Source organism: Cryptomeria japonica, chromosome 11, assembly GCF_030272615.1.
Source record: "Cryptomeria japonica chromosome 11, Sugi_1.0, whole genome shotgun sequence".
NCBI lineage: Eukaryota > Viridiplantae > Streptophyta > Pinopsida > Cupressales > Cupressaceae > Cryptomeria > Cryptomeria japonica.
The window spans coordinates 718701674-718714680 of NC_081415.1; the positions used below are offsets into that span (position 1 = coordinate 718701674).

Sequence of the window (13007 nt, forward strand, 5' to 3'; positions counted from 1 at the left end):
ACATTATCATTGAATTGATAATCTTCCTCTGAATTGAGAGGTACATCTCCCTCTTTAAAAGATTTACAATGAATTAAAATGTTAAATGTCTTTAACTAGAAGACACGAAGGTGCGTTAACACTCATCCATCAACATGGCATGAATGTGATTCAGGATTTAAATAACGGAGAGAGAAACAAATAAATAGCACACAAACCATCTATTTGATCTTCCCACATACACAGGAACAAAGGGAAATGTAACATTTCAATCTACATATACGAATGTACAAAACCTTCAGATTTTGCAATACACACATATACTTGACAAGATAGAACAGGAAATTACAAGGAATATGACTGAAGTGACCAACAGATCAATCTCAATCAGAAAAATAAATGTCCATACCAACAGATCTAAAAGTATATTTCTCCTTATTCCAAATACATAAATAAAGGTGACCAACAGATCACTTTATCCCTGCACCCAAAATCAAACTATGCGGAATTAAAAATAAATTCTTTCCCTCTATCCCTGTTACAATGAAATCCGAAAATAATCTTTCTTCCTGTAGCCAACAGACTGCTGGAGAAAGCAAAGTAGAACCCCCCCTTTCTTTTCTACAGAAACTTTCCTTAAATAATCTTCCTCTTTTTTCATAACTAAAGATTATTAATTAATCTTTTCTTTTATCTTTTATCTTCTTCCCAATAACTCTTCCTTTTTTAGCTTCAAATCTTTTATCCTCCATTCCTTTCTAAGAAATATTTGTAGAAAATTTAAATTAAACACATCTAATAATGTGTTGACAGGTGGACATTTTTTTTATATCTCCAGGACAAATTATCTGGGTCTCCATTTCAAAAGAGTCCCCACCGTGAGCTTTTCACAATAATCTTTTTCTCAAAAAATTTATAATAACTTTTGAACTTGATAATATTTTACCAATCGCTCAGGTGCAATCCTGGGAAACTTGCCTCTCAACAACATATCCAAAAATGAGAAAAATCCAACGGTTACATTTTGAGATATCGATCCCGCACCGATACTATTTTTTCTGGGATAGTCATGCATTCCCCTTCAACAAACCTCTATCCTTATCCATTCAAAACACATGCCACCTGAAACATGGTTCCCTACAATTTTCAAAGAAGATAAAATACATCTTGCCCCATCTTTGACTTCTTCAATCATTTTTCCTTTACATTCTCATGCAGGATGAATCTTGAAGTTTGAACTTTGAACCTGAACTCTGAACCTGAACCTTGAACCTAAACCTTGAACCTCTGAAATTGGTTCAATGGTTCAATGTTAAACCTAAGGCATGACATTATTCCTTTGGGCTGCCATAGAGAAACCTGCATAACTTTTTACTGAGGGCTTTGTTTCTTCTGAAATTTTAATTGTAGAATAAATAAGCCAAGTAGAGCATAACCCAAAAATCATTTTTGCATAGGACACATAAGACTTGGGATTTAATTGTTTGGGCATATGGGTAACCCAGAAATAAAAGCATTAAAATCTCCCAACAGACATGGAGTTTGGCCATAAAAACTAATCATTTTGGAGAAAAAGAAATTAAATTATCTCTACAAAAGGATTTTGTGTCATCTTTCACAAAATTTGAAAAATAATGATTTTTTTGTGACTGGCAGGTAGCTGATGTCCATGAAGGTCCTTAAAAGTTTGAACAAAGGTGACCAACACTTTCAACATTAAAACATTAGCAATAGCTGGTTTTTAGCTGATTATGGGGCTTTAGGCACGAGCAAGCAAAAATATAGGGGTAACATATGCTAAACTTGCAAGATGTTTAATGTACCCTAGCTTTCATGTTTAATTTGAATGAATGTGCCCAAGTTTTCATGTTTAAATGGAATGAATGTGCCCTAGTTTTTCATGCTTATTTGAATGATGTCAACTATGCTTATTATGATGATTTGATGAGTCTTAATTGGTAAATTGATGACTGCTCAGTTAACATTATGAAATGATGTTTTACCTTTGTCAATGAATTATGAAACGTCAGAATAGGAGAGAGATTTTGATCTAACTGATTTAATTGGCCAAGTGTGTGCAGGAGATCGTTGTCCTCTACAAAGGGAGGGAAAGTATCATCAGGTCGGGAGGTAAAGTGAAGAAAGAACTCAGGCCTTCTGAAACTCTAACCTTGAGCCAGGTAGACTTATGATTGATCTTGTCAAAACTTGTTGGTCGTCGCGTCAGGTAACCCTAGATGGTCCGTGCAAAGATTTTAGGGTTCATAACCCTAGGTTTTTGTTTGCATTTTGAGGTAACTCATTATTATTATATTAAGGAATTTTTTATTAATTATTATTTAAATTCTGCAGAGGCTCATGTTTTATCATGTAAATATATTTATATATGTATATTTATCAATATATATTATATACATCTTATGCATAGCATGAGTATGAGAGTACGTATACCGATAGTATACGTGCCTCCATAGGCATGCATACATAAGGCGTATATATTCATATAGATAAATATATGAATATGCTTTACACAATTCTAGCATAAAGGGTAAAGTTAAATTTAAAAAAAAGAGAAATATAGTAAATTTACCTTGGGTCAAATTCCTTTTGGTAATATTGCTAAGTGATGTGTATTGGCATGGCAAGATGTAAAATAAACATTTTACTCTTCTCCTTAGCGCAAGGCACATTGTTTATAATATTCTTATTTTATGAGCAAAGAGATGATATATTTTATCGACTTTGGCAAAGTAAGGAAAAGTGATGTGTAAAAGAACATAATGCCTTGGTTATTAAAAAGACATATATCGAATTAAAAAAAAAAACGTAAGGAATATGAACGATTACAAACATCAATCTATGTTTAATCCAAATATATTAATGCATGCTATGTACAATTCCTTGTATTTTATCGGGCAAAAAAAAACGAAGTTTGTATGTTAAAAAAAATGCATGGAAGATTGTAAAATTCCTTAACTGAATTTATTTGCAAGGAAAAGAAATATCACAAGTCAAGCAAAAGATTGCTAATAAAACATAAAGATATTGAATCTTTGAATTTCTGGAAATTTCATCACACCGTTTTGTTTTAATTGCATCCTTCCTCTTGCTTAATTCACAACAAATTTATACTTGTTCGATATAATAGGGGAATGATTATTGTTCATTTCAAATAATGTTCCTAATTCTGCAAATGAAAGGAAATGAATATGCAGTTTGCAACTGGTAAAGATTTTAATATTTGTGCACTTGAAGCGTTCACAGCCAAGTTGGCAATTCGGTGTTGACTCATTATTATACTGAAACGGCTCTTTCCAGAAACACCGTCACAGGTCAAGCAAAAGATTGCTAATAAAACATAAAGATATTGAATCTTTGAATTTCTGGAAACTTCATCACACCGTTCTGTTTTAATTGCATCCTTTCTCTTGCTTCGATTTCGCCATGGATATAATAGCAATAGGAAAATCCCAATAGGCCAATTATTATTGACGAAAGGAATACTCTGTATTTCTTATCGGAAACTGTAGAGATGAATATGAACTCTCTTCCAGTTATTAAATCTAATGATATTTTCCGCTCCCCATTTCCAACAGTGCCTCCATTTAAAAATGAATTTAGAAAGGAATCCATTCTGTCCCGAAACTGTTTGGAAACCAACCCAAAATTTATTCCATTTCAAAAATAAACAATAGTTTATTGGCTTATTAATTAGTTTATATTAGTGAAGAAATGCTAATATAAATAATTAACCTAAGAATAATTAATTTATATTAATGAAATGGATAATTAATATAATATTCTAGTTGAACTTAAACTAGAATTTATTAGGGGACATTACAGTCTCCCATGCGTCGTGTTGCTTGCCCACAAGCAACTGTAAATTCGAATGCTCAAGAACATTTGCATTCTCCCATGTAGCGTCGTCATGAGGCAAATTTTTCCATTTGATAAGGTATTCTCGGATTGTCCTGTTCTGCAAGTGCTTGTCCCTAGTATCCAGAATAACTTCAGGTATCATCTCTAACTTACCGTCTTCATCCATTGGTGGTAAATCCTCGGAAATTGTCACCTGTTGACCCAAAGGTTTTTTGAGACAAGATACGTGAAATTCATTGTGTATCTTGCTATCCGTTGGCAAAGCTAGTTCATATGCAACTGCTCCAACTTGTCAAACAACAGCGTATGGTCCATAAAACCAGGGTTTCAATTTCACAGCCCCACTACGCTTGAGAGATGACTGTCGATACGGCTGTAACCTGAAATACACCAAATCTCCAACATCAAAGTGGCGTTCAACTCGCTTTTTATCTGCATAAATTTTCTATTGATTCTGTGCACATTGAAAATTTTCCTTAAGTGCTGTCAAAATATCCTAGCTTTCCTGAAGCCAATCACGAGATTTAGGAACATTACTTTGATCAAAAGCAAGGTCAAGAAAAGAGAGTACATCATAGCCATATAACGCTTTGAAAGGAGTCATGCCAATTGACATATAAAATGTAGTATTATAAAAATATTCACCCAAATATAACCAACGAACCCAAGCTTTCTGATGTCCTGCTACATAGTTACGAAGGTAACCTTCTATCCACTTGTTCACTGTTTCCGTTTGTCCATCAGTTTGCGGATGATAACTGGTGTTGTGGTTCAACTCTGTACCTATCAATGTGAAAAGCTCCCCCCAAAATATACTCAAAAATCTACTATCTCAATCACTGATTATATTCTTCAGTAAACCATGTAAACGGAATATCTCTCTAAAGAATAAATCTGCGATCTGAACAATTGTGAATTTTGTAGTGATAAAAAAGAAGTGTGCAAATTTAGTTAATCTATCAACCACAACAAAAATGCAATCTTTACCTTGAGATCTCGATAAACCTATGATGAAATCCATTGATATACTTTCCCATTTTTGTTCTGGTATAGGCAGCGACTGTAATAAACCTGCAGGATAAGTATACTCTGCTTTATTTTGTTGGCAAGTGGTGCATTCTTTGACATAACAAAGGACATCGTTTTTTAATCCTTTCCATGTGAACCTTTCTCTTAGCTATCGATAAGTTTTAAAGTATCCAGGGTGCCCTACTAAAGGAATATCAAGCACTGATTGGAGGATTTTCTCTTTCAACTTCTAACCTGGAATCAAAAAAATCTTGTCCTTGTAATAGATAACATCATTTACAACCTTATATTTATCATCTTGTATATTACCATCTAGCAAATCACATGCAAAAGAATCCTTAGAATATTCAACCAGCAATAAAGATTTCCAATCAGTTGTTACTACAGATAATGCATTTGTTTCAGGCCTTCTAGATAATGCATCTGCAACAACATTGTTTTTACCTTTCACATATTCAATTTCAAAATCATAAGCTTGGATCCTACTGATCCATTTTTGCTGCCTGACATTCAAGTCTTTTTGTCCCAAGAAATATCTCAAATTGTTATGGTCAGTTCTTACTACAAATTTGCCACCAACCAAATATTGTCTAAATTTTGCCAATGCGTGCATGATTGCCAACATTTCTTTGTCATAAATAGAATACAATCTCTCAAGGTTACTAAGTTTCCTGCTTTCATAAGCTATAGGATGTTTATTTTGCATTAAGACTGCTCCTATTCCCTCACCAGATGCATCACATTCTAAGACGAAAGGCTGATTAAAATCTGGAAGTGCAAGTACTGGGCAAGAACTCATTACCTCTTTAAGTTTCTCAAAAACTTGTTGTGCTTCCTCAATCCATCGGAATGCCCCCTTTTTGGTAAGATGTGTCAATGGTGCCCCAAGTTGTGAAAAGCCTTTGACAAATCTGTAAGATTTCGTGGTGGTGGCCAATCCAGAATGGCTCTTATCTTTTCCTGATGAACCTGTACACCTGTAGCACTGATCATATGCCCTAAATACAAAATTTTTGTCCTTCCAAATTCACATTTAGAAGCCTTTGCATAAAGTGATTGAGATTCCATAATACCAAGAACTATATCAATATGTTTCAAGTGATCTTCCCAAGTTTTTAATACAGATGCAAAAGCATATGGATTTCAAAGAATCGATGTTGTTCAATTAATCAAGGAGACAAAGCTCCTTTAAATAGAGTTACAAAGACGATGTTTCTAAAAGAAACAATCGTTAACTAGAGGCGAAATTAGAAACAACTTAAATGACCATTAATAACACAAAGAGAAAGATATTATTCTAATCGTTTTGTTGTAAATCAATATATCATCAAAGAAAACAAGCAAAAATTTCCTCAACTGTTTGTTATAGATATGATTCATACAAGACTTAAATGTTGCTGGAGCATTTGTTAAACCGAATGGCATAACCAAAACTTCATAATAACCATAATGAAAACGAAAAGCAATTTTATGAATATCTTGATCTCTTAACTTAATCTGATGATATCTTGACCTCAAATCAATTTTAGAAAGATAGACAACACCATGTAATTCATCTAACAACTCATCAATACAAGGAATTGGGTACCTGTTTTTGATTGTCTTCTTGTTAAGAGCCTGGTAATCAATACACATACGAAGAGTTCCATCCTTCTTTTTAACCAGTACTACTGATGATGCAAAAGGACTAGAACTAGGCCTGATATGCCCCATATCCAACAATTCCTTAATTGCCTTTTCTATTTCATCCCTGAATGTTTTAGGATGTCTGTAAGGAGTTGTGATAACTGGTTTGGCACCTTCGTCTAATTCAATGGTATGTTCAAATCCTCTATCAGATGGGACTCCTGGAGGAATATCACTGAAAGCCAAATGATGTGAATCTAATACTTTTAACAAATCATCTTGATAAGATTTAGATTCAAATCCTGATACCTTGTTAGAGATTAAACATTGTCCTGACCATGCCACATCTCCATGTCTAAATATAGCCTCCATTCTTTTAGCACTAACGATCTTAGGACCAGCGTTAGACATTCCACGAAGTACTACTTTCTTATCATCTAATGTTTCCATCCATTGAAAACCCAGAACAACATTAGTGTCAGCCAAATCAATCACATAAAAATCATTAGTAACAGTATAATTACCAAGAGTAATACTCAATTTAGGAACTTTATGAGGATAAATTAGTTCCACCTCAAAACCCTCATGTTTTTCAGTTTGCAAACCACGCTTTTCCACAAGAGCTGCATCTATAAAATTATGAGTAGAACCACTATCAAGCATAACAACCAGACGATGCCCATTCAAAACTCCTCTTAACTCTGAAAATATTATAATGTGGTGTTCCTGTCATAGATGCTATTACCCCTTCACCATGTTTTACTGTCTCTGATTCTGTGTTCTTTGATGCAGGTTCTATGTTAGGTTCAACATTCTCTTCGTCGTCACTATCTGACATAACCTCAATGTAATGAATTTTCCCCTTTCCCAAACATCTATGTCCTGGCTGCCATGATTCTCTACAACTGAAACATAGTTTTTTTCTTCTGAGTTCTTCCCTTTCTTCTTTATCTAACCTGTTATTGGGGAAATTTTCCTTGTTAAAGGGTTGTTTGTCTAGCTTGAGTGGTGGTCCTTTATTAAAAGTTTTCTCTTTTGAAGAAAGTTCCAATTCCCTTGCTCTTTTAATAGCTGTCTGTAATGTTGGAGGATTTAAGGACTTAACCCATCCTTTGAGTGAATCGGACAATCCATCTATAAATATAACAATTTTATGTCTCTCTGAAATTTAAGTTACTAAAACTACCAACTTTTCAAATTCAGAAATGTATTGCTCAACAGTTCCAGTTTGCTTAAGCTGAGTTAAATCTTTTAGATGAAGTTCAGGATCTTTAGAATCAAATCTATCAATAAGTTTCTCAGTGAATTCAACATATGTAATAATCTGATTATGACCCAAAGTTACTTGCCCATGGTGCCACCATTCATGTGCTACAACATCAAGATGTAATGTTGCATATTTGATTGCTTCATCTTCCAACATAGGATTTATTTGAAAATAGGTGTCAAGTTTTTGCACCCATGCCATGGCTGTGGTTTTCCCTGACCCATCAAAGTAAGGAATAGACATCTTACCAATTTTCCTTTGTAATTCACTGTTATTCCCTTGTTGTCCTCTTGGCCTATGTTTCATTCTAACATCCAAGTATTCTCTAAATGTCATTGTTGATCTAAAATCATCCCCTAATAATAACCAATCATGGTGAATATCATCCTGTAATTCTCTAATTGTCGGTTCATTTTCTGGTTGCACATTCCTAGCAGTGAAGGTTGGCATTAAGGGTCTGGTTGTTCCTGTTCTTTCCGGCTGATTATTATTAACAAAATGCTCATCTCTACCCTCATTATGTACCCCAACATTTTGATGTTGATTATTATTTTGTGTCATAAATTGGGTCATTAAATTAGTCATTCTGTTGACATTGTCCTGCATATCTTGTTGACTTCTGACTAAAGCTGCTATGAGATCCCTATTGTTTTCAGGTTCCCCCATATTATTTGTTGCAAAAATAATCTCTTCATCAGTTTCAGTATGGCTGTCCTCAATTTCAAAATGAATAGAAGAACTACTTTGTGCTAAAGGAAAGTTTTGATATCTGTTTTGTTGGGCCCTAGTATTCCGAAAATTATAATTTCCCTGGTGCATACTCAGCTGTGCATAGATTTTTCATGAATTTCAACTAAAAAAAACACCCTACAGGGTGGCAGGATTCAAAAGCTCTGATACCACTGTAAAATTCCCTAACTGAATTTATTTGCAAGGAAAAGAAATATCACAGGTCAAGCAAAAGATTGCTAATAAAACATAAAGATATTGAATCTTTGAATTTCTGGAAATTTCATCACACCGTTCTGTTTTAATTGCATCCTTCCTCTTGCTTAATTCACAACAAATTTATACTTGTTCGATATAATAGGGGAATGATTATTGATCATTTCAAATAATGTTCCTAATTCTGCAAATGAAAGGAAATGAATATGCAGTTTGCAACTGGTAAAAATTTTTATATTTGTGCACCTGAAGCGTTCATAGCCAAGTTGGCAATTCGGTGTTGACTCAAATTATTATACTGAAACGGCTCTTTCCGGAAACACCGTCACAGGTCAAGCAAAAGATTGCTAATAAAACATAAAGATATTGAATCTTTGAATTTCTCAAAATTTCATCACACCGTTTTGTTTTAATTGCATCCTTCCTCTTGCTTCGATTCCACCATGGATATAATAGCAATAGGAAAATCCCAATAGGCCAATTATTATTGACGAAAGGAATACTTTGTATTCTTATCGGAAACTACAGAAATGAATATGAACTCTCTTCCCGTTATTAAATCTAAGGATATTTTCCGCTCCCCATTTCCAACAGTGCCTCCATTTAAAAATGAATTTAGAAAGGAATTTGTTCCGTCTCGAAACTGTTTGGAAACCAACCCGAAACTTATTCCATTTCAAAAATAAACAATAGTTTATTGGCTTATTAATTAGTTTATATTAGTGAAGAAATACTAATATAAAATAATTAGCCTGAGAATAACTTATTTAATTATTAATTAATTTATATTAATGAAATGGATAATTAATATAATATTTTAGTTGAACTTAAACTAGAATTTATTAGGGGACATTACAAAAAAGGTAAGGAATATGAATGATTACAAACATCAATCTATGTTTAATCCAAATATATTAATGCATGCTATGTACCATTCCTTGTATTTTATCGAGCAAAAAAAAAACGAAGTTTGTATGTTAAAAAAAATGCATGGAAGATAATATTTCATATGCCGAAATATGAAGGAGAAAACTCTCAAGCATTTGGCGTGACTACCTTATCTTTGTCATCATGCAAGAGCATGAAAATGGCGTGGGGCAAGGAAGAGAGAATTCTCGTGACTCCTTGAGCAGATTTGGAGAAACACTTGGTATTAGGGCAACGGATGGAAGAAAAACGTGTTTTGGGGAATACAAAAGAGAAGTTGGGAAAAGAACGATGCATTCTTACTTTGGTAGCCACGAGAAAAAGGGTTTTTGCTCTGCAAAATTGGTTTACTTCTTGCATTTTCTGAGAATAAGGGTTTTGCAGTAAGGAACGACTTTGGGAAAGCATTCTTCAAAGAGTTTCTTCTTCTAAAAACATATCAGGTCATGTATTATTTCAATACCCAATTAGTGGTATTTGTTCTATTTCTTCATTTAGAATCGAATGTTTTTTATTCAATTTGTGTGCAATTAGAGAAATGTTTAAGTCTAAGCATTACGTAGTGCATTGGGTATGTTGGTTCCTATTTAGAAAAAGAGAGGAATGGAAATGTGTTTAATATATGCTTCCTGTATTATGAAAAGGAAGAGTAATGTTTGGAAATTCTGCATTACTAGTTAGGGTAGAATATTAAGAAGTCTGAACCAATTTATACATCTCTGCAATCAAACATATCTCTGATATATATACAAATTTATGTATACATACAGGTATATCAATGTATCTACAAATATATAAATGTATGTGTATGTGTAAGTATGATTGAAGGTCATTTGGGTGAATGATGGTATGTATTTAATTGCATTTTTTTTTTAAAAGGGCATGCCAGACAGTTCCAGAATATTGTGGTTTCTCTAAGATAACTAGTAGGGTTTGGGGATTCTTCAAATTGAAAAGAAGCATACTCACTGTTTGGGGAACTGGCTGTAATAAACCCTTCTCACTAGCTTAATCTATGTAACAACAGTCATTTTGATATTGTTTTAAAAAAAAAAAAGATAAAGTCTAAGTCTCTTGAAAGGAGCAGTACATCCTAATCGGTTATAATAAATGGATGGTTGTTAGTTTAAACATTTTTAAGAACCCAAACGAATATGGGTAGATGAAATTATATATACATACTTATACATATACAAACATATGTGTGTGTGTGTGTAAGCATGTTTGTATAATACTCTATATCAATATGTGTAAAGTATATGGATTATTGAACCCATAATCAGCGCAATAAGCTAGAAATAGATATGCAAACAGTATTCCTCAGATTTAGAGCGGATGCCTGTCCAAGTCTTGTGTTAAGAAGACTTCTGACCTCTTAATTGAGCATTTTCAGATTTGTCTAAGTCTAAAATAACAACAAAACAGCAGAATCCGACGACCTATTTAATTGAGATTATCTCTAGATTATGAAATCAACTAATACCCTAGACTAGGAAGGTAGTAGGTAGAAGGGTACCGCTGTACCTTGATGCAGATAGCATCACCATTGAAAGAATATTCTTAAGATGTCAGGACAACGGAGACATGTCAGGCATGGTTTACATTCCATAGTTATGAGTTGGATGTACAGTCGGCGGCTCTTATGCCCCGTATTTTCCCATTCCAGGGATTTACCTGAACCATTTATAGTATAAACGAATACTTGAATGCTTATTTAGCAACACAGCCTTCTAATTTAGAACAGTGTTAGAACTGCAACAAACCAATGCATTTCAAAGTTGCGTAATATTCTAAATTAATCATAAAGAATTTGTTAAGATTTGAATTTAACTCAGCCATTTAGAAATTCATTAAATGGGGAATTACACTTCAGCAGTGTTAGCTATCTACACCATCTCAAGAATAACTTCCAAAGGAATGGGTTATAGCTTATCTTAGTTGGATAAAGGAAAGCAGGCTTAAATAGTTTTCTGCATTCCTAACTGCAGATTGGCATATTAGGAACTGAATAAGAGCATTTAATAATTGCAACAATGGCAAGAGCAATTACAAATGCAGAATACAAAATATTAAATGCGCAAGAGAGTTGGTAGCTCTAAATCTTGTCCTTCCTTTATCAAACTAAGGAAGACTATTTCAAATTAAGTTGGAGATATAGGAAATAGGAATAAACTAATACATCTAATCCTGTTATGGTCCTAAATCTCAGGAAGAGATTGGATAATGGCCACTATTTTCAATTAAACCCAATATTGGATAACTTGACTGTTGTTGTTTAATTCAGTGTGGTAAGTAAAGATAGGCAAGATTAGTATTTCAGTACTCATTAATGCAGTTGGGCATAATAATGTTGCAGGTGTACTTAAACCTTAGCAAAGATTTGATAGTCAAGGAAACTTATAACGCTACTCAATGTAGATAGTCAAATGTATAGAAATACATAGCTTCGCAGCTTCTTAATGCAGTTTGGCATTCAAACAAAAATAATTAATAGTTTCTCTGAACAGATTAATAGCAACACGAATACTCATAATACGCACAGAACATAGAAGCTAGTGTTGATGAGGGAGATAGTAGTCGATTGCCTATCTCAACTTTTCCTCACTAAGGTAAGTTACCGGTTAAAACCATGCTACAATAAAACTTAAACAATTTACAACTTATATAAGGTAAGGCCTTGGACCTCTGGATGAGGTAGAGTACCAGCCAAAACAATCAAACATGCTAGACTAGGGAGAACTATTGACTGTCGATATTTATGTAATTTTCATATGTGAAGAAGGGCATCGTATGTTTATTTGCAACTTAATGACGGATGCAATTTAATAAAGGCCAAATATGGGTTACTTCTCGTGTAAACAACATTGAGACTGTGGGAAATACGAACTAATCAACTATTGTATTTAAGACTGGTAAAATTGTAAAGAACATTGGTTCATTAAAAGGAAGGTTGTTATCGGAAAAAGTGTATAGTTTAGTAATGTTAATTATTGATAGTTAGTTAGCCGACGGGTAGGTAGTTGGAGTCGCGACGGTTGTGTCGCACCCCTTCGGCTGTCATATATTGTACCACGTCCGGGTGTTGGAGGTCATGTAATGTGGAGGACCGATTATAATATGAACATCTTTTGACATTTATGGCAAGCTTATTCTGGTACTTCTTTTGTATTAGCATTGTGCATTGCTGTTCGATTTCTGTATTCTGCCTGTTTACCCAGTGAGGTAAACATTTGGCGCCGTTGCCGAAATAATTTCGGGAGGGACGGGAATATACTACATGGCACAGGGATAATGGGACAACCATTGCCCGAGGGGACGAGCAGTAACCCTAACGAAGATCACCAAGAACTGTTCG

The 13007-nt window shown here is 34.0% G+C and overlaps 1 protein-coding gene across 8 annotated transcripts in view; it reads right to left on the reverse strand.

Annotated features, from left to right (window-relative positions):
• The window catches only part of LOC131061292 (probable aspartyl aminopeptidase), a 159599-nt gene that overhangs the window by 27448 nt on the left and 119144 nt on the right, over positions 1-13007 (reverse strand). Inside the window, exon 10 of one of the 8 annotated variants that reach the window (XM_057994897.2) lies at positions 5690-5864. The exons of 6 other annotated variants lie outside the window; for them this stretch is intronic. In XM_057994897.2, the coding sequence (XP_057850880.1) occupies positions 5690-5864 (175 nt within the window). Of the gene's footprint in view, positions 1-5689; positions 5865-13007 lie in introns of those variants that run through there. One more of the 8 variants, XM_057994901.2, reaches the window with a different exon arrangement.